Consider the following 25,819-nt stretch of genomic DNA (forward strand, 5'->3'; position numbering starts at 1 on the left):
AATGTGTGTGTGTGTGTGTGTGTGTGTGTGTGTGTGTGTGTGTATGTGACATGGTAATGAGCCAATAATGAGGTCTTTTTCATTGTGGCATATCCTGTCTTTGATTCACATTTTCTCACTGGCAACATATGTTGGGCAATTAGTTTGAGCAGTGAGCATTTTGCTAAACCCCAAAGTGTATTGTTAATAATCACTGACTTTGTCTCAGATTCTAGAGTTTCTAGAAGAAATAATTGGAATACTGAATGAAGCAAAAAGCCTGCCACTAGGATTTCTAATTCACAAAGTGAATGAGGTTTACTTGTTGGACAGTGTTAACTGTTTATACTTTTCTGTTTTATTCCCACAAGTATTATCTTACTAGAAACATCTAGATGATACAAGGTTAGCATATTTCACTGTACGAACCCTTAGACTTCGGCCTGAACAGTTTAATTCAAGAAAAATCTGTTCACTTATTTTGCCAGGAATTTTTCAGCAAAAATATCTTATGAGGGACACTGTACCTATTACAACCTGAATTTTATGACCAGAATGCTTACATTACAGATATTTAAACAGCTTCTTATACTGGTGATCTAAAGTGATTTCTTTGGAATATCATGTCTTTTGTTCATAGGTTCATAGATTAGTACTAAACTAACTGCTCTTGTGAGCCATTCCAAGCCTAGCCAATTATCTCTTGTGAGACTCAAACCCTGCACTTTCTGTTTGTAAGGCAAGCACCTTAACCATTAGGCCATCCTCCCAACCACTTATAACTACTTCAGATCAAATTTCAGACATGCAGATTTTTTTTTTTCTGAAGAATGATTTTCATGTTCTTTAAGCACAGTATCATAATAAAAAAAAATAGTTTTATCCTGAAAATTACTTCCATCACTAATTTAAATCAGCTAATCTGTCTTTTGGTCCTTTATCATACACAGAGAGCAAACACAGTTACCTCGCTATGCATCTGTATATAGCTCAGATATTGTGTACATAGAACAAAAACACTTCTGAAGTACAATGAGCTTCATATCCCCTACATATAGGGGGAAAAAAAAAGGGCGGCCACGGTGGTGCAGTAGTTAGCGTTGCCACCTCACAGCAAGAGGCTCTCCGGTTTGATTTTCGGCTGGGGTGCTTTCTGTACGGAGTCTGTATGACCTCCCTGTAGTGGTGTGGGCTTCCTCTAGGTGCTCTGGTTTCATCCCAAAGACATGCAGTAGGTGGATTGGACACTCTAAATTGGCCCTAGGTGTGAGTGTGTGCATGCGTGTGCCTTCTGTGGAAGGTTGGGTGCCAGGCTGGCAACTCAACACTGTAAAACTCCACTGCCAATCATGAGCGGACAGATGATCCGCTGTGGCGACCCCTAACCGGGAAAAGCCGAAAGAAGAAGATCAGGGACAATGGCTCAACAGGAAGTAACTTCACTTTTTTTGTGCTGGGAAAATCATAAAGCTGTAGGGTCCATTCCCTCTAGGAACATGGATTAATTTTACAACACTAACACTGCATTGCAGCAAAAGCAATGATATTGCACTCCTGCAGGTACTGCCCTTCAACTGACACATGAAAATAAGGACCCACCCACCTTCTGGTAGTAGCTCAGATGTATGTAAAAACATTGTACTGTCCTTACTGAAAAGTGGAAGGGATGCTTTATTAAGAAAAATCACCCATGTGGGTGCTGCTGAGCAACACAAAATGATGCCTGCTTAATCATTTTTCCCCCTTGTTGGCCACCTGAAATCAGGGTGAAGTAGTGTATAAAATCCAGTTGATATTGCTGAAAAGTAAGGCAGTGAGGTCATGAAGTTGTTAAGGTGATTTTGGGGGAGAACTAAGAAACAATAACACATCATCGGGGCCTAATAGTGGAAATGGGAGCCCTGAAAGCAGAGTTAAGGTTGGAAGGAGTGACATTATCCCAAAATGCAAAAACAGTGTTTGTTAAGAGATTGGATAGCTAGGAACAATAAGCTCAACATACAGAAAGTGAAATTAAAGAAAATAAACAGAATTCAACATGAACATCTAAAGAATAAAATCTATAGGGAAATATACAAGTTAGCATTGTGACTAAAGGGGCAGAAGGCCAAACCCCATATAATTTATATGTTCATAGGTTCATAGCTTAGTACTAAGCTAACTGCCCTTGCGAGCCATTGTAAGCCTAGACAATTATCCCTTGTGAGACTCAAACCTTGCACCTTGTGTTTGTAAGGCAAACACCTTAACCATTAGGCCACCCTCCCAATCCATGTGATGGATAAAGGAGGCTGGAGTAGTGGTACCTCATTTTGAGTGTCAGGTGGCTTGGCAGATCAGATTGGGGTCAATCCACTACTGGTAAGAAGTGCCATTTAACTGTCAAGCTGCATGGCTACAGATGTAAGGACCGTCTGGCATGGCAGGGCACATTAAGAAAGGAATTTAATATGGCAAGTATGAAAGTGAGGGTTTACGAGGACTTTGTCAGTTATATATGCAAGAAGTAAATGCTGGTGACATGAAATATAAGGAAAGAGAATGCAAACCTAAGAATCATATTTCTAGTTTTGCCCACATTTCCTGGAATGGTCAAAAATTTTCCACCAAAATAGATGTAGTCCAGCATAACGTATTAGATAAAAGCTGTATAAAAGAATTAAATTGGGAAGATGTTTGATATTTAAAGAAACCCAGCAGGAGCAAACAGCTGTATAGCCAATGAAAACAGACAGTGTGTGCTGTGGACATTATAGGGAAATGAAGAAGCCATAAAAGGGGTTAAAATTATGTAACACAAATTGTATTCAAATAAGGAGGCACTCCATTTTGTATGCAAAGCATGGATACAACAGGGTAAAGGAAAAGAAAGTTCCACACTAATATAAGTTCTACATTAGGGGATTTTTTTCTCTTTTCTAGCTATTTGTAAAACAAATGAACAATGGATTTTATTTTTAGTAAAACAAATGCAAGAAAAAAAAAAACAGCCAAGCAATAGTATTCACTGTGTGATACTGTAAACCTCATGTAATGGAGGCCTATGGGAAATATGCAAATAACTCCTTAAAGACATCAAGTGTTAAAGCCAAGTGGCTTCTGAATGGCCATGATTTTTTTTTACTTTCTAATTCTTCATGGATATATTCAGGCCAATAAATCCAAACCCCCACTAACTGTGGATATACATGTTTCAGTCTTTTTATTGATCTCATCAGCACAGCATAAATGGATTCTTTGTCTGTACTTTAGAAACATGGGGCTTTTAAACCCAGTTGATGTCCACAAACATTAAGGTTCCTGCAAAATATCCAAACTGACTTCTAAAACAAAGTGTAAAAAGGTCACACAGACAAACCATTCAGTATTAGCTGCAAGAGAAACCCAGGCAAGCTAGAGTTTTCACTCTGTGATACCTTAAACCTTCTGTAATGAAGGCCCGTGGGTTATATGCAAATGACCCATTAAGGACATCATTTGTTACAGCCACATGGCTTGTGAATGCCCGTGGCATTTTACTTTCTAAGCCTTTATGGATACATTCAGGCTAATAAAGCCAATCCCCACTAGCTGTGGGTATGCATGTTTCATGTAGTTAATGCATGTGAGTTATATGAAAGGCTATGTAAAATGCTACAGAAAGTAGAATTTGTAAGTAGGGGTAGTGGGCTTCACAAAGTGGTGGATACCTGCATTGAGGATAAAAACTGGATAGAGTTTGGGAAGATTTGGAAAAAGTATGGCCTGGCTTCATGGGATTGTTTGTTATATCAGGATTCGTTGACAAGGCATACAAAAGAAAATAAGTCAAAAGAAAAAGAAGAAAACATTCAAAACATGGGAGAGGGTGAAAGTAAACAAGAAATGGGTAGAATCAGTGGGCAACTGAGGAAAGGGCACACAAGGTTATTTACAGGCCACTAGCAGAGGTGATGATGGACAATGCTGTGAGGAAGCTTAGTGAGTACTGGAGAAGGGATGATATAATGTAGGAATAAGATTGGATGTGGGAATGTATGCTGAGGATGATGGGTCTGCTAAGTACACTAGGGCCTATAAGAGATGTGTGAAGGCTGGTGCACAGGTGTTACCAAATGGCCCAGAGCATGTATGAGCAGGGATGGGATTCTTTGGCAAGTTGTTCATGGTGTGGGGATGGAAATATGGACTGAATTCATATGTTGTGCTTAAGCATAAAAGTGTAGTCTGCAGGATTGGGCCAGGAAAGTTTGGGTGGCAAAATGTAAGTAGAATATATCTATTGCATATTTTTTTTTTGGTATTGTCCAAAGAAATTAGCCTTGGAGATGGGATGAGAGGCTGCAATTACTGCTACCAGTCAGGGAAGGAAGGAAGCTTATTGAAGGATCTTGTAAGAGAGCAGGAGTTAGGATATATTTGTTAAAGAAGGTTTACAATTAGATGTTCTAGTATAGGTTTGAGAAGGACATAGAGACTGGCTTATGAGAGAATGCAAATGAATGAAGGAGAGATGGAGAAGATGAAGGGTATAAAGAAGGGAACAGTGCTAGTGATAGACAGGAAATAAGGAGATGTTGGCATTTTTGATGCAGATCCTCAAGGAGAATAACAAAAAACATACAGAATATTATAGTCATAAAGTAACAGAAAGTATTCTAAGAACTAAGCCAACATGGGAATTGAGAAAGAAGATTCTGCCAATAAAGATGACTGCAATTAGGGATGCAAAGAATAGGCAAGAGGGGGCTGGAATTTACTGGAAAAAACTAGCAAAGAAACCAATGTATTGGGAGCAAACAATTAGAGAAGGAAAGGTGATAAAATGGGAAGATGCCAAGAATTCATTTGGACTGCAGGATAGAGATTGCCTTCTCTATCAAGTACTGATATCAGAGTATAGGTAAATAGAAAAAAATGGGGGGGTCGTAAGGAAAAGACATGCACTGGTTGACTTTTCAGTAGAATCTAGAACAGAAGCTGTTGTTAAAAAGGGATAATTAGTAGGGCATATAAAATACTGCATGATAACTATAGGAATTAATTAGAAGAGGTTAGAAAGAATTGGAAAGAATGGTTAAATAAGAAATTCACAAAGAAACAATGGAAGGACATATATGTATGACTCTCAAATATGCAACAATGTCTAGAAGATTTAGACTCTTTGCTTGGAAGTATTTGCATAGGTATTTTCATACTCCAAGCAAACTCCAAAGAATTTTTCCACAGGCAGACAGCAAATGTTGGAGGTATGATGGGGAAGAAAGAGATAACTGGGAACATATTTTTGGGAGTATAATGAGTTGGCAGATTTTAAAACTTCCCTGCAAACTACTCTGTCAGAAAAACTGGGTGAGCAAATTGGTACAACTAAGGAAATTATTTATATATTTGTTTTTTTTTTGAGCTGTAATACAGAATTGGAATTGCCTAGAGATAGTAAGGCCTTGCTGAGTTTAATTCTGGTGGCTGCCAAAAAAGCAGATACTTTAAAATGGAAATGAAAGTCTAGACCAACTGTAATAGTAGTAGTGAAAATAGTAACATAGATAAAAGAACTAGAAGTAGGATCTTTAGAAAAGGGTAGGAGCAAATTATATGGAAAAGAATGGGAATCGTGGGAACAGTACATGCAGAATAATGTTTTGGAGAAGTGAGGTTTAAGGGAAGGCAGGAACTGAATGAGCTATGTAATATTTGACTGACAATGACTATATAGGTTCTAAGTGATGTATAATATTTGTAACTGAAAATATGGCAATATGGTTAGTTTTCATTTATATAAATGTATGATTGCCTATGTTATAAAGGATAATTCAATAAAGATGTTTCTTGTTTAAAAAGAAAAGAAAAAAAAACTGAAGGTTGGATAGCATAATCTCTGAAATGATTTTAAATGTCATTTACCTAATATAAAGGAGATACATTACAAATGAATGTGTTTATTAAGAGATAGGTATACGAGATGCTAATCTGTATCTTTTGTTTATATAAAATTAATGATATTGCTGATATTATTGTGGTAGTTGAGAAATGAGGGGAAAAAAGAATAAAGGATAAAAAGGTTATTGAACTTCTTAGGATCCAGTCAGAGAGACAACTTACGAAGACAGATCTTAGTATAGAATGACTAATAGATGAGGAGGCTCCATAAGTATGACTATAATAGAGGAGATTAATAAAGTATTTGAAAGTAAAGTAAATCTAGGCATATAAGTCAGAATGATGGGCTGCAGACAATACGTACGATTTAGTCATGAGGAGTTACTGTAGGATGAAAATTCTTCAAATATATTAGACCATCATGAATGAGACAGAGTTCTAATTACAGGTAATTACTCACTCTACTGACTCATCATTCCATCCCTAAGAGTAATTATTTCATTAGTATAATTAATCTTCTAATGGGATTATTACCCTGCAAGTGTACAGAGAAATAGATTTTTTTTATTTTAAAATCATGTTCCTATTGCATTTAATATTAACAACCTATAAAAATTGTCATGTATCTTGTCACCTCCTGTTATGTGGTGAACAGATAACTCAAATTTTGCAGTTAAGGGGTTAGGTCCTATATTACCACTAAGAACCCTTTGTTTTCCATAGAATGAAATGCTTTTTCTTAGCCTATACTAAATGGCTCCCCTGCCCTCCTTCCAGTTTGTATAATGGGATTATTTACTTGTAGAATGGGAACCCATTCCCATCGATCATTATTATTGATTGATTTATTTATTTTTCTCTATTTGATTGTTTTGATCTGTATTATACTTCTGAACTGTCCATATTTTCACAGAATGTCCAGATTTTTATTTCATATTTTTGATATGTTCCTTGCAAGTTTGTAGTTTTCTGTTATTTTAACAACATTCTAAGTTTATAAGAGCAATATTTAAAATCGGTCCCTACTTTAGGCCTTTCTCCCCCCAGTACTTTTCCTTTGTCCGGATTTCCTGTGTCAAGAGGTTGAGAGGTATGATCTGGATATTGGATTGTGCACCCTTCACCTATTTCAGCCACAGCATGAAAAATACAAACTGTTGACAAGAAAACCACATTTGTACGAGTGAAGTAGTACAATAACAGAGAAGACAGATTTATAGAGGTGAGAATATAATTACAAAGAGTAAAAGTAATGTAATATACTTATTATTTGTTTTATTTCCATTTGTTGACTGGGATAGTCCAGCTGGACAAAACCCCCTTTTTTAGTGATGTCTGTGGAGAAAAGCTCCATCTTTACATAATAAAATGTAAAACATTAGAAATATGGCATGCAATTACAATTTTTAAGCTATCTAAATTGGATTTGAAAACTACAAAAAGTTTCTAAAACATACATAGGCATGAACAAAAGAAAAGAAACAAGTGGCACACATATAATATTTACAAAAATACCAGGCAGAAATGCACATGTTGGTTACATACAAGTAGAACAGAAAATGGTTATAAGACTGTATAGTTAGAATGACAAGGTGGTATGATATCCAGGGGCAGAGTAGGAGCATAACCAAAAAATAGAGTGATGAGTTAATATGATATCCAGGGGCAGAGAAGGAGTGTAACCAAAAAATAGTTAGACTGATGAGATGGTATGATATCTAGGGGCAGAGCAGGAGCATAACCAAAACTTGGGCATGTTTGACTCTAGCTTTAATGGATGTCAGGTTTTCTAGTTATCATAGCTCAGTAGGTATGTTGTTCCAAAGTTTCGTGACATAACTAGAATAAAGTGAGTCACCCACTATGGGTTTAGATTTATTAAAAATTAGGAGACATTTCATTCTTGAAGACAGTTCCCTTGTAGGTGAGCAGTGCTTAAAAATGCTGTTTAAAGGAGTTTTTGGGTTTAGAAATTGGGTTGTGTGCAGCAATGAGGTGTGTTTAAGAGAGATATTGTGGAAACCCAATCAAATGTAATTGTTTAAGGGCAACACAGTGATATGTTCTGTATGGAAGATTAGTTGTGAACTTAGCTATTGTGTTAACATGCATCCGGTTTCATCATATATGTGGAGTGCATGCTAGTAAGAATGGAAGCTGAATAAATAAGTCATGGGAGAAGATAGGATAAAGCTATGTTTTTTCTGGCAGATTCTGAGATATATGGACTAGCACGATAACGTGTACCAAGTTTTTGGTGTACTTTTTAATGACTTGAAGAATATGATACTCACATTTTAGGTTTTCATCTATAGTAACACCCAGCCATTTAGTCTGTGATAATATCTGTATTGTAGCATTGTCTTTTGATATAATGATAAAGGTTTGTTTTGGGGTTTTGATACTGTTTTAATAAAAACAGCATTAACTTGGTTTTCATTGCATTTAGGATTAGGTTTGAAGTAGGTAACTATGCCTCAGTTGATGAGAAAGACTCTTGGATGACTTGCTAAAGGTACAGTATTTTAGCACCTCAGCAGATAAGGGGAAAGTAACCTGTGTATTGCACTATGCTGGCATGCTAGGTCCCGGTTAGAAATAATTTATAAAGATATTAAACAATAATGGTCCTAGGACTGATCCTTGAGGAACACCAACACAGACAGAAATGTATATTTGCTTTGCCATTCTGAACCATATTGCCAATTTTTTTAGGTAGCTCTGAAACTGTAAGTAGGATTAGTGATTATGGCCTAAAGAAAAGTTTGTTTACTAATTTTTGATGAGAAACTGCATCAAAGGCATTAAATAGATCTAAGAAAAGAGTAGAGACAAAGTTACCTGTATTTCTATGAAAGTTTATGGTGTTAGTAAAGCAGGGCATTTTTTGTGCTATGGTGGGGACAGAAACCATGCTGATTTTAGGGATGAAGATTGTTGCTAAGGTAGTTGAGAAGCTGAGAATGGGTATGTTTTTTTCAAGAACAGAAATAATATACAAAGATTCCATATTAATAAGAAAAATAAAAGAGTGCACCTCTAATACGTGGGTACAAGGGGAGTAGAAGGGAACAAAGCTGAGTCTTGGACACAGAGATAGGTGAGAGAGGGTAAATCATAGAAGGTAAAAGTATTACTAGGAGGAAGGGCGAGTTAAGGAAAGGTAGAGGAGTTCTACAAAGTAAAAATAAATGAAAAGACTGGCAGTAAATACAGAGCGAGATACGTAGATTGGAACAGTATTAAGTTTTAGCAGCAGATGCAAACTACTCTTTTTATCTACAAGGTTAGGAGCTTTTCTCTAAATGTATAGTATGTCAAGATGTTGCAATTTCAATACGAAGAATGTCTTACATATTAGGTACTAAGATGGAAAAGGCATGGTCTATGAAAAAATTTCTCTGCCATAAAAGTCCTTTACTAGTTCCGTTATATTCTTTTACTAATTCTCTTTCTTTATTATTTGTGAACGTTTTCATAAAACAGTTTCATGCTTCCTTGTTTATATAACATTTAACATATGTGTTCCTTTTTACCTTGATAACTGTGTTCTTATCAGCTGACTGAGTTTTCAGAAACTCGAACTCCATATGTTCGAGACCATATGATTGAGTTTTTGAGAATTCAAAGCTCTTGAATGGAGATCACGATACAGCAAGGATTGGGAAATATACCCTTTTCCTCACTATAGTGCAATCTTGGAGTTGGTATATATAATTTGCAGGGGGGGGGTGCAGCCCCTCACATGGGAGTGCAGGGGCACTTGTCCCCCCTTGCAAAAAATAAAAAAGGTAAGCCTTTGGTGGGGGTGTTTTTTGATGTTTGAGTTTTAGGAAACTTGATCATATGGACTCTGATATTTTTTTTGAGTTTCCAAAAAGTCAGTCATCTGACATAGACCCTGATAACTACACCTTTGCTTCCTACTTTGTTTATAAAGTATTTCTTTCTTTCGTTGTTTTTGTAATGTTTGCCTTCTACCATTTCTACTTTTAATCCCAATGTAAAACTCATGTATACAATCACGTTCCTTCTTCCTTTCCTTTTTATTTACTAAAGTACTTAAAGGAGGAGGATCGGGATTTTACATTTAGGGAGTAATAGGGACTTTACGGTCAAGGAAGGGGATGGGAATTATAGGTTTAGTGAGCGATCATGGATGGGAGTGGGAAGGGTATTTTATTTTTAGGGAGCAGTTAGGACTTTAGGGTTAAAGAGGGGTGGGGTGATTTTAGGATTATGGAGGGTGGGGAAAATTTACATTTAGGCACCCTTTGGGAGTTTTTAGAGTTAGGATAAGGATTCTACTAGGGATAATTGACATTATGGGATATGGGTTAGTGGCACTTGTCCAAAATGAGCAAGTGTCATCAAGGACTTGTGTTTCACTCAAATGTGTCTCAAACATGTGTAGTACACATTGGATTGCTACATTGATCCTGTAGGGATGCTTTTTTCACAGTGTCATTCATGGTTTTTGTGCTTCTGCTAGCCGTCCCTCACATGTTCTTGGCTTTTCCAAATAAAGACAGGAGTTTTGTAACATCTGGAAAAATACAGTACAGCTTTTTTGTAAAAAAATAAAACTATAATTAGGATTATTATCAGTTTCATTGACTGGTTTTGTGTAAATTGGAGTCCTTTTTGTATGCAAGTAAGAAAGAGTTTTATTTTAATGTGGCAAATTGCACTACTTCCTGTAGCTATGTAAAAGAGGGCAGTTTAAGCAGTTTTTTGCAGAGCATATTTTGAATGTACTGTGAAAAGAAATTAAATGTACTGAATGAAGTATTATTAACTGTGCATGTCCTCCTTGTGTTCCTGTCAGCTTTGTTTGGGTTCTCTGGTTTCTTCCAACATCTGAACTCATGTGTAAGGTGGATTGATAAATCTAATTTACTCAAATGTGTGTGTGTGTGTGTGTGTGTGTGTGTGTGTGTGTGTGTGTGTGTGTGTGTGTGTGTGTGTGTGTGTGTGTGTGTGTAAGAAAGGCCTGGTAATCTTCTTCTGTTCCCGTCTTGCCTAGTAAACTCCATGGATGGTGGTGATGATCATAGCGTCACTACAGCAGTCAGATACAACTAATAAGCATGGGCGGGTGAAATATGAACAAAGACTGTATGCTTTCTTCCACTGCACATCCAGTGTCTGTAAATACTTGGCTACAATTAGGTGAGCAGAAAGCTGTACTATGCCACAGCAGTGGCAGGTAAATTAACATCCTGCTTAAAACAAAGACATATTATTTGCAGCCTTAATTTAAGCTGAATATTACTTTACTAGCCACTAATGAAGCTATAGACATTGAAATATTTCTTTTCAGAAAAATCAGGAGAGACTGGAGTCAGTTGTACATACACTGGCTTGTTCTTAATCAATGGTGGCAGTTTGAAATTCCAAGTCTTTAACTGTGGGTTCTCAAACAGTGAGAACAAATACATGAAAACAGACATTATTTACACTATGTGTGAGATCACTATATCTTGGACTAGCTTAGTTTGAGGAACAGTGATCTCAGAGTTAGGATAGGTAAGTCACGGGTGGCATCCCTCATGCAAACGCCATTGGAAGAGAAAACATCAACTTTCAATATTCACTTTTCTCCTTTTTGTGATTTTCCATTTACAACTACAAGAGAGCTCCATGTTGTACAGGTTCACTTCCTGTTTGTGAGAGTTGCCTAATGGGTTTGTACTACTTAAAATTATGTTCTTTGTTTTTTTGTATCAGACTGTAAAGGTGAGTTTGTTAGAAGAAGTCAATTAGTAATGCCACAAAACAAAAACTCCAATGCGCAGTCCAGTATCAATAAAGGCTTTCCTCCGTAGTAGAAATGTAATTCCTTCAATAATCCACCGCAGTTCAACAAAAATTACAAATTTTAATGAAAAAACAATAAAAGACAGTAAAAAGCAACCAGAGTGAGCGCTTTCATCTCCTCCACGGAGACTTCATCAGAATCTACATTTTTCCACTCACCCTCAGTTTAAATAATGGTTCCAATTGTTTAATTAGTTAATTAGTTTTGAAATCCTATACGCTGGCCATAAATTAATACAAATTTTATTAGTAATGCCCTTTAAAAACGTTGTTGTGCTATGCTCATTGTACAACTGAAGCTAATTATCATGTCACTGAAAACCAAGAGGGAAATTATACTATCAGGTACACCTGCCCATCGTATCGTCTTATTTTACTGCCAGATGAACACTTACAAAGTCTCATTTAAGTCATACTAAGAAGGTTTTCAATTTCCAAAACAAGTCAGTTAGTAATATCCCTAAGAAATATTTTGCTGTCCTGCATTCATTGTACAGTTTATCTGGAATTGCTTTCTTCACAGTATTGTACAGTTAAGTAGTTTTTATGTATCAATCTGATAAGTGTAGTACAAAAACTTAAAAGCCAGTTATGTATCTGTGACACATGGGGGTGGGGGGCTGAGAGGTCTGTAGTTTGCAGTACTTAAGTTAGTTTGTTTTTCTGATGCAATCTATCAAGTATGTTGCTGCTAACACACCATTTTTTATCACCAGTCCTCAGCTGTGTATAATCAACTTCATGTATCCCTCAATTCATTTGAGTTTGAGGCCCTTGCTCTGAAACAAAGTATAAACACAATATGCCCCATTGCCATATTATTTATTTATTTATTTCGCATTTGTTAACCGGGTTGGTCCAGCTGGGTAAGAATTTACCCTTTTTCAGTGGAGACCCGAGGGGAAAAGCCCCAAACAGACATACAAATACATACAAATAGAGACAAATTAACAATATTAAAGAGCAAAACAATCTTATGGATACAATGGATAAGAACATAATGTACTCAATGGAATAGTTCATAGCTATATATACAAAAAGTGTAGTAATAGGTTGTAACAGGAGAAACAACAATAATAAATCCAACAGGTAAGCAGGAAGGAAGTTAAGGTTGTAGGTAATATAATGAAAATAAACAAGGTATAATTAGATTAGTGGCTAGAAGAAGAAATGTGTAAGTGCAGGGGCTTCAGAATTGAGGGAAAGTAGAGTGAGAGTAAAAAGTAGAGAGGGGTGACTGCACAAGGGACCGTAGGTCAGAAGAGGGAATGGTGCAAAAGAAGATAGTAGTAGAGGAGGGATGTAGTGAACTAGAGGGAGGGTACAGAAAGGAGAGCAGTTGGATAAAGTAAGTTATAGAAAGAGGAAAAAGGTCTTATAGATCAGACATAGTGGTGAAGTGGGTATGTGGAGAGGGAGGGGTTAAGTAGGATGATAACAGGCACATAAAGGGTTGTTATGGAGGTACACTATCAGGTCATGTTTGAAGTTAGGAAGGGAGGTATGACTTCTAATATGGAGTGGAAGATTGTTCCAGGTAAGGGAGATGGAGTGTTTATAGAGTATTTTACCTATGTTCTTGCTGGGTTTATAGACTTATAGTAAGAGTTTCAGAGCTGCGCAGGGATCGGGGAGGGGTGTACCAGGAGATTAGGTTCTGTGTAAACAGCTAACCAATCTTGTAACCTCTTAAAGCCATTGTCCTAACTTACCAGTTGTTGATATTTTCAGTAGAGGTTAAAGATTTTATCAGATCTGGCAACAGATGTTTAGGAGAGTTTTAGGTGCATTTTAATTGCTGGAACCTGTGTTCTGAGAGACTGCTTTCCAATCTCTCTGCAAATATACAGAGTGGAGTATATATTTTTTGGTTTTAGACTTTGTTAATTGTTGCTTAGATCTCTGTTGAAACTGTTGTCTCCCTGTTCTGAGAGACTGCTTTCCAATCTATCTGCAAATATACAGAGTTGAGTATATTTTTTGGTTTTAGAGTTTGTACTGTTAGTTGTTGCTTAGATCTCTGTTACAACTGTCCCCCCCCCTATTTTCTGCCTTGTCTTCAGTTGGTATAACTGTTTTTTACAGCTTGTGTGTTATCCAGCTCAAGGATCACTTGCATAACATTAGACCTGTTAGTAACAGCCTGCATTTAATTGCTGGAACCTGTGTTCTGAGAGACTGCTTTCAACTCTATCTGCAAATATACAGAGTTGAGTATATTTTTTGGTTTTAGTTTGTATTGTTAGTTGTAGTTGTTGCTTAAATCTCTGTTGAAACTGTTTTGTCCCACCCATCCTCCCTATTTTTGGCTTGTTGGTGGCTTTTGCAGTTGCCCGCCCCACTGTAGATTTGATCTGGGACACTCCCCCAGTCCCATCTCTTTACCACATTCTACCTAATAAACTCTTTCTGCACTTGCTTTTAGTCCTTTTTAATTTAATTGCATTTTTTAAATTGTGTTTGGTCTAATATTGCTACACTCATGTGTGCTAGCTTGCACTTCATGTGAATTGTTTTTGCTACTTTTCTGTAAAAAAAAAAAAAAAAAAAACTGTAAGCCTGTTTCCTACCTTTCCTGTAACTAGTGTTCTAGATACAGATTTGCTGTATCCAGGACTGTTTGTAAGCTTCTTAGCCCCCCAAGCCTTTCTGTGTTGGAGGGAAGCCTTCTAGCTTATCAGTGGGAGTGGTAAGCACTAGGTAACCTGTCTACCACATAAGGAGTGGTCCTGGCACAGAAATTGTAGTTATTGGCCGTTTGGGAAATCTCTTCCATCTCTCTCAACTTCCTGATTTTGAAAGCCTGCATTTGCACTTGTTTCTGTCCTGTAACTCATCTAGTGCAGATACAGATTCTTAGTTTTAGCACTTAAATTTGCTTATTCGTGCTCAGCACTTGTTCAGAACTTGTAAGCACTAAATAAGCTACTAATTACTATATCACTCAACTGTAGAAATTGCCTCATGTACACAGACAACCCTCTCCTCCTACCACCCAACACTACAACCTGTGAGAGATGCACTTATCTAGCCAAACTGGAGGTAAAGCTCTCTCCAACCAAGACTGAGCTTGACAGTCATGAGGAGAAGGTAAACATTTGCACCACACCACACTCATCACATAGTCTTACTAAATCTACACCACCAAAAGCCACACATAGTAACACAAACACATTCACAGAGGCTCTCAGTAATAATCTGTCTAAGCAACAGAGACCTCAAAAGCAGAAATGCAAGTAACCTCCATCCCCCAACACAACCCAAATGACACATAGCCCACAGACTCAGTGTGCCACTCCACCACAGCCAATAAGGCAAAACAACGTACCCAACACACTAGTCATAGGTGACTCTATAGTCAGGCACACTGATGTCCCACTCAACAGGCTAAACAAGGAGAAGGTTAATGTCAGCTGCCTGTCGGGTGCCAGGATCCGCCACATAACCCACGCACTCAGGTCACTCCACAACAAGTACAAATATGACTCTGTCATTGTCCATGTTGGTGTGAATGACCTGAGATGTACCTCCCTGGACTACATGTAAAGAGATATGGAAGAGCTCTCCGATCTTGTAGCCCAGGCAGGTATGACCCTAGCCCTGAGTAGCATTCTGCCATTGCCCAAAATTATACTGCAATACAAGGACAAAATGATTGACTTCAACAATTGGCTAAGCTTCTGGTGTCATTCTAAGGGGGTCCAGTATCTGTCTTCTTGGGATGACATGGTCGACAGACCACGATGCTTTGCCACAGATGGCCTGCACTTGTCGCCCCTGGAATTCTGGATACTGGCTAAGGCTCTTGCTGCCCCTATAGTGCCTTTTTTAGGCAAGGTTCAAATAACAAATTCACCACTGTAACAGGAATAGGCAAGCAAAAACTGAGGGTAATGCTACTCAATGCTAGAAGTCTAAATCTCAAAATGTACTCACTCGAGGCACTCCATAAAATGGAGAACATCGATATCTATGCAGTGTCTAAGACCTGGTTCAAGGCTCCAGAGAGCACCCCTGCACTACCAGGCTATAACCCATACCACACTTTTCGGCCATGTAACCTGGACTGAAACACCAAAGGCGGAGGTGTGTCCATATTGATTAAGGATATCCACACCTCCAGGCTTGTTGCTCAGCATAATGCATCTGAGGTTATCCAAGTGCTACTAACTCTGGGCAAAACTGCAATCCAAATTGTAGCTTGCTACAGATCCCTCACCATGCCCCAGGATTCCCATTCCTCTTTTCTTGATGTAGTGGAAAATATTAGGGTTCAACCAAACACCCTAATAATGGGCGATTTCAACTACCCGACCATTAACTGGGAAAATTACTGGTGTACCAAATCCTTAGCTCAATGCTTTCTGGCATTCATAAACTCCAATGCCCTGGATCAACTTATCCACACCCCCACCAGGGGCAACATTATCCTAGACCTAGTCATTACCAACATGAGTGACCGGTGTTCCACACCTGAAGTCAACTCCTCGTTGGTCCAATCTGACCATAAGCTAATCACCCTTGATATCCACATCCTGCCCCCACCCCCCATTAAGGAAACCATGGTAAAAAATTTCTCCAAAGCCAACTTCATGCTTCTTAAGACAGAAGTGGTGAACTTCATGACATCCATGCAGATGGACATTACAGTTACAGCTGCTGAATCCTACACAAATGTACTCTATAAGCACTTACACAAGTGCATGGATCGTGCTATCCCAAACAGAACCAAGATGTTATCCTCCAAAAAAAGGAAGCCAATCTGGTGGTCCCCTGCCATAAACAAACTGTACAACAGAAGGAAGAAACTGTTGCAAAAGAGAGTAAAATCCCATGAGTGGAGGAGCTCCGTGGTCAGCCTCAGTAAGAAGCTGAGATCCCTTATAAGATCCTCCAAAGCTAGCTACGAAAACAAAATTGCCACTAATTCTAAGGACAACCACAAAGCATTCTATATCTATGTCAAGAATCTCAATGGCAACACCCAGATTTGTTCTGAGTTACAGTACAATGGCACGAAAATTACAGAACCAACTGATATTGTCAACATCCTGGCAGATAGGTTCAGTGCTAACTTTACCCCCCCCCTCACCCCCTAAAGGGCCCATATCTATACAGGAAGAATGCAGAGTCCCTGTAATCACAACTACACAGGTAAAAGCTGCACTCTCTAAAGCCAAAAACACAGCATCCATGGGACTGGAAAACATCCCAGGCTGTGTTTTACATGAATTTCAGAACGAACTGGCTCCCCACTTAAGCACCATGTTCAATAATAGCCTCACATCAGGCTTTGTGCCCACTGAATGGCACACAGCAACAGTTATCCCACTCCACAAAGGGGGAGCCACCACTGATCCCTGGAACTATCGACCTATTAGCCTGATGAGCCTGGTCTGCAAGGCCATGGAAAGTATCATCATGGAACTCAAACAAAGACATTGGTAACCTCCAAAATCTGGATCCCACCCAGTTCAGGTTTGTGAAAGGCAGATCATGCCTCCTGAACCTGAACGACTTCTTTGATGCAGTCACCAAAGCCGTAGATGAGAGTAAGGTGGTTCACACAGCCTATCTTGACCTTGCCAAGGCTTTCAACACCATCCCCCATCCTAGAATTCTAGCCAAACTCACTAAACTAGGTATAAATCCCTACGTCACAAGATGGGTTGCCAACTGGCTCACTGACAGAACCCACACTGTAAAAGTTGCAGCCTCCAAATCTGACCTCAAAGCAGTGACAAGTGGAGTACCACAGGGTTCCGTCCTGGGACCTTTCCTGTTTGATATCTACTTCTCTGAAGTACAGGCTAACACAGAAGGCCTCTGGCTAATGAAGTTCACAGATGACTGCAAACTAGGAGCCATAGTCAAGTCCCCAAATGATGTGGACATCCTACAGAAGGGCCTTGCTGAGACAGATGCCTGGTGTCTTAGCCATGGCCTCAAGCACAATGCCAAAAAGTGCAGTGTCATCCCCTTTGGTAAAAACTGTGTACCCATGAACTACCACATAGGCAGCAATCTACTTAACACCGAATGTGTGATAAGGGACCTTGGGACCCAGGTGGACAGTAGTCTCTCCTTTGATAGTCACATCGCCACAATAGTCAGGAAGTCCTTCTACATGGCACACCTCATCATAAAAGGGTTCTCATCAAGGAAAAAAAGAGGTCATTGTTCCCCGCTACTCGACACTCATTAGACCCATTATAGAGTACAATTCCCCTTTTGGAATGTACCTCACAAGACATCTGCAGCAGCTGGAAAGTCCACAGAAGTACCTCACAAAGAGGATTACTGGCCTCAAAAAAATGCCCTACACTGACCGCCTCAAAAAACTCCAGCTTTTCTCTGTAGCATATCACCTACTCCGAGGTGATCTCTGCCTAACATATAAAGCTATATCAAACCCAGAGCTGTTGGATATGCTACACCTAAAGAAATCCCAATCCCTCTGAGATACACACTCTAGTGACCTAAACCTTGTCATCACAATAAACAGGACATGCTGGAGGGATAGATTTCTGTCCCAGAGACTTCCCATACTCTGGAACAGACTACCCATCTATGTCAAGCAAAGTTCTTCGTTAGCACTCTTCAAGAAAAATCTTGATGAGTGGATGGGAAATAGGAAATACACCCCAGGGATCACTTCTGTGTCTCTGCTCGACAGTGGCACAGGAAAATAACTTTCTTGGGTGTCGTAAATTAGGGAACCTTGTTGGTTAGGCTTACGTAGGCCCTTGGGCCGATAGCCTAGTACCTACCTATGAACCTATGAACCTATAAACCTTTTGTCAGTTTAAATTCTACCTTGGCTTTCCCCTTCAAACAGGTCATAGGCATAGTATTAGCAGCAACCTGGTCAACAAATTAAATAAAAATAGAACTGTAAGTACAGTACAATAATTACAAAAATATGCTTACCTTTTAAATTTAGTTTTATCTGAAAAATTTTAAAATTGGTGCAATTGGATGTGACTTGGCAACTGGAGTTTATTAATTTTATGGGAACATTTAGAAATAATTGCAGTCATATAGAATACTTACGCATGAGTTTGTGATTTTAAATGTTAAATATTTTGTACTGAATTACATAAAGCTTATTTGAAATGTTATTGTAGCCATATGCCTCAGTGGATTCACTATACAATTTCGAAAAACTGAAATATTAAATTTTAGTATCTAGAGACTGTATAGTTGAAAGTGCAGTTATGCGAAACTGCACTATATCAAATGCGGAAATGTTGAATCCACTGTTGTGGTGTTGCATTCATGACGTGTGATGTGGTGTGTGGATTTAGCTGGGGATTCAGGTAAGTGGTGTTTTCATAAAGGTATTGGGTAGGGATTTTAGTGTGTGTGTGTGTGTGTGTGTGTGTGTGTGTGTGTGTGTGTAGTGGTAGATTTTATGTGTTTGTGTGTTTAGTGCGACCTCAGATTTAGTAAATGTAAGTAGCGGGGGTGCAGCGGGCTTGCCCCCCAGCTTATAGGTTGGGTAGGTGTGTTTGTATGTTATGTTGTGTTTGTGTGTGTGGTGTTTCTTGTAGTGTAGTTAGGTAGGTGTATGTGTGTTTGTTTGTGTGGTGGTGTGTGTATGTGTATGGTCGCGATTTTGATTTTCGCAGTTGAGTTTTCGGTTATGTGGATTTTCGGCTATACAGTCTCAGGATACTGAAATTCAATATTTCAGTATTTCGAGATTGTATAGTGAATCCGCCTCAGTACATAATTGCATGATATCAAAATTCAATGTTTGTTGTATTTAGAATCAAATAATAGCCTAAGAAGGCTAATTAAGAATTTACATCAATTCAGTCCTGGATTATATACCTTATTATTATGCCTTCTGTTCATATGACTAACAGATTTTTTATTTTAATGTTACAGCCCATCCAATATTGTCATCAATCAGGTCTGAGCCAGCTATACCTGTTCTTGGCCAGCAAATTAAAATATTCTGTGAAATTGAAGGTCCCATCACAAAATATACATCAACTTGGTTTAAAAATGGTTGGGAATACAAAGGAGCAGTTATTACAGAGAAAGTGGAAGAGGAAGGCATAAGTACTATACGAGGATGCATACAGTTCCCAGCCACAGCAGATAATCACATGTCAGAATTCCGATATCAAATCCAAGATGAAGATGGAAAGCACATTGAGATGCGATATTTTACTCTATTCATTCCAGGTAACAATGCAAAAATGTGTTATTAATAGATCTTTAGAACAATTTCTAAAATGCCAAGTCTGTGTTTCAGCCTGTAAGCTTCTTTGCAGTTGGATTTGAACTTACTTCTAGACTATGGTTTTGAAGAATTCCTTAAATTCTGTGCCCTTTTTCTGTAGTCAAGGATTACTGTTTATAGAGTGTGCTCACAAACTCCATGGTTTTATAACTCTAATGTAAGCTTATTGACACAATAAATGCACAGAAATACATATGAGCATAGATGCACACAAGTACCATCATAATATATAAAAACAGATTTATTTATTTATTTATTTACAGTGTTTTTTTACCGGGATAGTCCACTGGGCTAAGAAGACCCCATTTTCAATGGAGGCCCGGGGAGAAAAGCTCCTTAAAAACAGTATACAAATTGAAACAATACATTCACATGTAATTGTACAGATAAGAACAGGTATTATATAGTATAAAGTTTACAGTTAGCAATGGAATTCAAAAATATGAAAAGGATTAGTGAGTATCCACAAATAGGGTAGTTAACCATAGGAATATAACAGTGGTGGCAAAGAGCTTCATATGGCATATTAACAAGTTTATAGTTAAACAGGGGACTAAGAGATTTTAAGTCTTGGGATAAGCAAAAATAGTAGGGAAATAAGTAATAAGTGAAGAGAAAGATGGATAAGTAGCAGTGGAAATCAGCATGATTGAGAAGAGAGAGAGTGAGGGAATATGAAAGGAAGGTGATGTAGAAGGGATTCATGTGGATTGGAGCAGGAATATTCCCAGAGGGATGTAAGGTGGGAGTGAAACAAGGTCTTAAAGGTAGAGTGGTTATGAGTGGTGTGACGCCTGTGCACTGGCCCAGCAATCAAGGAGCCTCAATCCTCACCACTAACACCAGTGGGGGGCATTCATATAAGGAAAGGATAATAAATCCACACACAGTAAAGTACAATTTCCATTAAGAACACACAGAGATCACAGTCAGTCTGGGGTTAGTTTGTCCCTTTCTCTCCAGGTCCCCAATAAGACTCCCCACTGGCACAGCTATAGGGTCCAGATCTCAGCCTAGTGGGCAAGCTAAAACCTCAGGCACCCTCTCTGTCCGACCAGTGCTTCGTTTCCATGCCCAAGTAGCTGACACACAAACACTTTGAGATAAGAGTTATATACAACCACACAGACACTCCTGGGGAAGGCTGGCACAGGCTCTCCAGCTGTGCCCCTTTTACCCAGACTTTACGGTAGTACCACTTGCCATCACCCACTAATATTTATCAGCTACTCAGAGGCCGTTATGAAAGGGTGTCCAATTATACTGTACAATATTATCCAAATAGTAAGTGCAACTGAACAGTCATGGCTTATTTGGAGTGGCTTGGCCGGTATCACTATATACATGCAATGTACTCTTATAGCTTAAATTATCTCTACACAAAACAGCCACAGTTGAAAGGTTTAAAAATATTTAATAATAAATAATAAAAACACAAAACAATACTTCTTACTACATAGCGCTAGTCAAGAGTTCGGAGATCACAGGAAAATGCTTAAACTAGTACAGTAGAATAGTTCTGACATCAACACAGGAAAACACTTAGTCTAATCTTCATATTTCCTATTTCAAAGAGAAAACACTAAAGTCTAAGATCCTACTTATATACAGACACAGGCAGATATTGGTAAGTTGGATATTCTCAAGACAAATGCTCTCATTGTTTCTCTCCTTAAATTGATAACTCACTACCACTGATTCATTTCAGATTACATCATTTCTTTCTGGTTTTCAGGGCAACAGAAGCTCAACATTTACATTTTTAGCATCTCTTTTGTTATCTTGCACCTGCAGAAGCTACATCAATAAAAGACATTCCACATGTAAACTCTAGTAATTATTTCTTAAGTTAAAACAATAGAAAAAATGTGCTATCCCAGACAGACTAAGTTCTGGAGATCAAAGAATTTCACAATGCTTGACTTAGCTTTCTTACAGCAGAGTGCACTGTTATAGTTTTTCAGTTCAACATCCACTACAGTCTTTTCACATTTAAGAGAACAAGCCTGTGGCTTACATTAATATTTACAAATGACAGAATTCTCAAAATTTTGTTTAGCTAGGCTGGCAGCCTTCACCTGTCTTCACAGGTGGTACAAATAAGTAGTGGCAGGAAGCTCCAAAGGCGTGCTAGAGAAAAGGATAGTAGATGTTTGTCTGGTGAGCGAGCAGGTTTGTGCATTTCAAACAGGTTCTGGTTATTGGATCTAAGAAATCTATCAGGCAGATGCAATTTGTGAGAGGAGGTGAGGGAAGGGCAGAGAAAGGGTTTGAAGATGAATTTATGAGCATAAGTTAGTTGGAAATAGGAAAGATAGTTGGGCAGTTCTAACCAATTTAGTTTGTGAAGAATATTGCAGTGGTGGGAGGAGGAGGAGGATTTATAGCCAGAAGTGAACTTGGAGATTTTGTTGTAGCAAGAAGATAGTTTTGTCTTTAGAGATGTCTGGGAGGTGGAAATGCAGCACATACAAGTTGTAATAAAGAGAAAAATGTTTAAATGTTAAAGTTCAGATCACACAGTTCTACAGAAGCTGACATTATCGATAGAACATGTTTTTTAATTTTTGTTATTGACTTAAGAAATATTAACAACATGTCAAAATAATACACGTATATGCATTCCATCAAGGTACATCACTGCTACATTTATTGTTATGTGCAATGAGTTTATTTTTCTTTTATTATAGAGCCTGCTTATATTTGAGTTCCACCATAAGGTTTTTTTTTATTTTTAAATTTGGTGTTGCATTTGCTTTGGATGGGGCTATCCACATGTGCATACTGTTTGACGGCAAAGGATTCCACATAAGCAGTGGAGTCATCGAGTTGGAAGGGAATGTTGAACTTAGCCAAGTTATCAGTTTCAGTAATTTAGCCTTGACATAATCTTTGTTTCTAACTTCATGGCTCGATCTGACCAAGGAAGGAATTACAACTGGTAAGAAGTAAAGCTGTCCCATATTGGCGAGGACCAAGTCCAGGATTTTATTACCCCTTGTCAAGATTCTGAGGTTTGTATTGATGAAGTCCAGAAATCTCTGGGCATACATGTTAGAAAATGTATACGTCTCCCAATTAATGGAGGGGTAGTTGAAGTTCCCTAGGAGAATGATGTTTGACTTAATGCATAGGGACTCCACACTAGTTAGGTAGGAGTTATGGGATGAAGAGAATACTGAAGGGGTGCTTTAGTTAGCCATGATGTGATAAGGCGTATTGATAATATTAAGTTGTATGTAGAGGAGTTCCAGATTGTTATCTTATGGAGACACCACCACCTTTAGTATCCTTATCTAGTGCAGTGGGCCTGAATGTGTGGTAGCCATTGAAATCTTGTACTTATGGTGCTCTCAATGGCCTTGAACCAGGTCGCTGTGATAATAGATATACTAATGTTTTCCAGGGTAATGAGTGTTTGTAGGTAGTATATTTTTTGGTTAAGGCTCCTAGCATTGAGCAGTAATAGTATGTTATACAGATTCTGTTTTGTTATGTTGGAAGCTTTAAGGACGAACATTGCCTAAAAGGTATGATGGAGGTGTACAATGTTTTATCCACTATACATGGGGGACATAGATACTGGTCACCGTGGTAAAGCAGTTAGGACTTTATATCATCTTCTCCAGGGCTATATATATATATATATATATATATATATATATATATATATATATATATATATATATATATGTGTGTGTGTGTGTGTGTGTGTGTAGTCCCCATTGAATGACACCAAATGCTAAGCTAATTGTTGACATCAATAATCTTTTGTTCATATTGTGACATCATTCATGCATCTCTTCATATACTCCAGGGAGGTACGTCTTAAGTAATTTACACCCACATGTACCATGACCATATCATATATGTACTTGTGGCTCAATAACATAAGTGCATGCATTATGTGGCAAATTTCTGGCAACTGACCATGACCCTCTCCTTCCACAGCCTGGTGAGTGGTGTATTAGTGTGTCTCATAACACAGTCCCCTATGACTATAATGTTGGATTATGTGGAGGTTTGCCTTATGGGCTTTTGAATTGAGACACTGTGACTTTTAGATGCACAATTCAAGGTGGTTACTGCCTGTGTTCAGCATATGCAGGGGTATGTGTTTGTTCTGATCTGTATGTTAGTGTGGAGTGTGGTACTGACAATCTGCTTGTAATTTTTGTGTCTGCATGTGACAATTTCAGTTCCAGTAGCATTAAATAACTGCATATCTCACACCTTATCAGTTTGTTTAGGTACTAGGTAGCTGTCAGCAAATATGAAAGAATTGCTATATTGTCTGAGGTTCCCTATTAACTGATCGAAGATGCATTCTCTTGAATGTGTCTTGATCGAACTTTATAGCGTGAAACGGCAAAATACCGAAGCGGCATATAAGCAAATTATTTCCCTGGAAAAGAAATCACTTGGCCGCCTTTGGTATTTTGCCTTCTTTGTTAATGTAGTGCGGTCTCGGAGTTGGTATATTTAAGTGGGGGGGGTGTGGGGGGCACAGCCCCCCATGTTGGGGGGTGTGGGGGGTGAAGCCCCCCACATTAGAAATAGTTTGTGGTGTGCATGTGTTGTGTTTGTGTGTTTCTCAGAACAGCGATTATTTTCCCTGGGAAAAAAAATCGCTGTTCTGAGTGTTGGAGATTTTAAGCTTTAACTTACTTGGGGTCGATGATTCAGCATTCACTTTTCTAAGTGTTCGGTGATTCAATATAGACCCATTGCCTCATGATGCCCATTTCAACCAAGCTGGCTACATAGATGGTTGGAAAGTTCAAATCCATGGTTCCAGGTGCTTAATGATGTGGGCTGAAGCGGTGTAGCGCCTATGAGATTTTGAGTTGATTACTGGAGGTGCTGTCTGTCTGGATTGTGGAGATAGTGTCGATCTCAACACAGCTGCATGCTGCCAAGAATCAATGATCCTTAGCCTGTTCTCTCACCAGAAGCCAAACTGTAGCATTAATACCAGGCTACTTTCTGACAAGTAGTATTAACCCAAATCTTGCTGGGTTCAGCATACCCGCCATAATATTTTCTTGGTAGAAAACCTGGAAAGAACCTACAGCAGCTGGATGCACAGACAAGAAAGCTACTAAAAGGCCCCGAAGATGTTCTCACTGAAACTGCATCCAGACCACTCTGTGAAGTCCCACATGCCCTGTCTAATCAAAACTAGCAGGCATTAAAGCCTCCACAGTACTTCAGAAAAACTATCTGGTTTATCAAATTTCCAAGATCCAGGAAAAAAGTATTTATTTCCCTTTACTCATCATATCTCATCATACCTATTATTAAATTTAAAGCACATTTTTGCATCTATTTGTCCAAACATATCATTCAGCCTGAGACACCTCAGAGTCATAGCTTATAAGATCAGTAGCCTAAAACATTTTAGTTATCTAGACAGACTCTCAGCCCTCTCTCTATAGTCAGTCACTTAGGGACCCTATCTAATGAGTTCTGTGTCCAGCCTTTCAAGCCATGAAAGATCCAATCTTCTTAAAAATCCATGGTACCTTACTGTATTCACGTTCCTCAACTCTGGAACAAACTTCTACTACACACCAAGCATAGTAATACCCTTGCCACCTTCAAGGTAAACCTAGATAATTGGATGGGTAGCCTCAAATTCCCACCCTGGTCTACCATGTCTTGCCCGCTTTAAGGCTGGAAGGAGCTTATGAATATATTTTTTGGCTGGGATTATAATGGTCTGTAAACATATTGGCTCGTGCTTATACCTACAAACTACCTTCATGGCTCTGCCCTTGAACTCCCCTCTAACTATGAACTAGTTTAGTCTGCTTCCTTAAGCCACCTTGCTCCTTTAAAATTTAAATTGTATTTACTCTCCATGCTTTACTCTGCATGTGTCTCTCCATCTTCCTTTCTTTG

The 25,819-nt window shown here is 38.5% G+C and overlaps 1 protein-coding gene across 1 annotated transcript in view; it reads left to right on the forward strand.

The window, feature by feature from the left end:
* The window catches only part of LOC122797787, a 626,362-nt gene extending 606,479 nt beyond the window's left edge, over nucleotides 1-19,883 (forward strand). Inside the window, exon 11 of the mRNA XM_044066308.1 lies at nucleotides 19,555-19,883. Within this exon, the coding sequence (XP_043922243.1) occupies nucleotides 19,555-19,883 (329 nt within the window). The remainder of the gene's footprint in view (nucleotides 1-19,554) is intronic.
* The last annotated feature ends 5,936 nt before the right edge of the window (nucleotides 19,884-25,819 follow it).

Source organism: Protopterus annectens, chromosome 3.part1 (assembly GCF_019279795.1).
Source record: "Protopterus annectens isolate FY-2018-M chromosome 3.part1, PAN1.0, whole genome shotgun sequence".
NCBI lineage: Eukaryota > Metazoa > Chordata > Ceratodontiformes > Protopteridae > Protopterus > Protopterus annectens.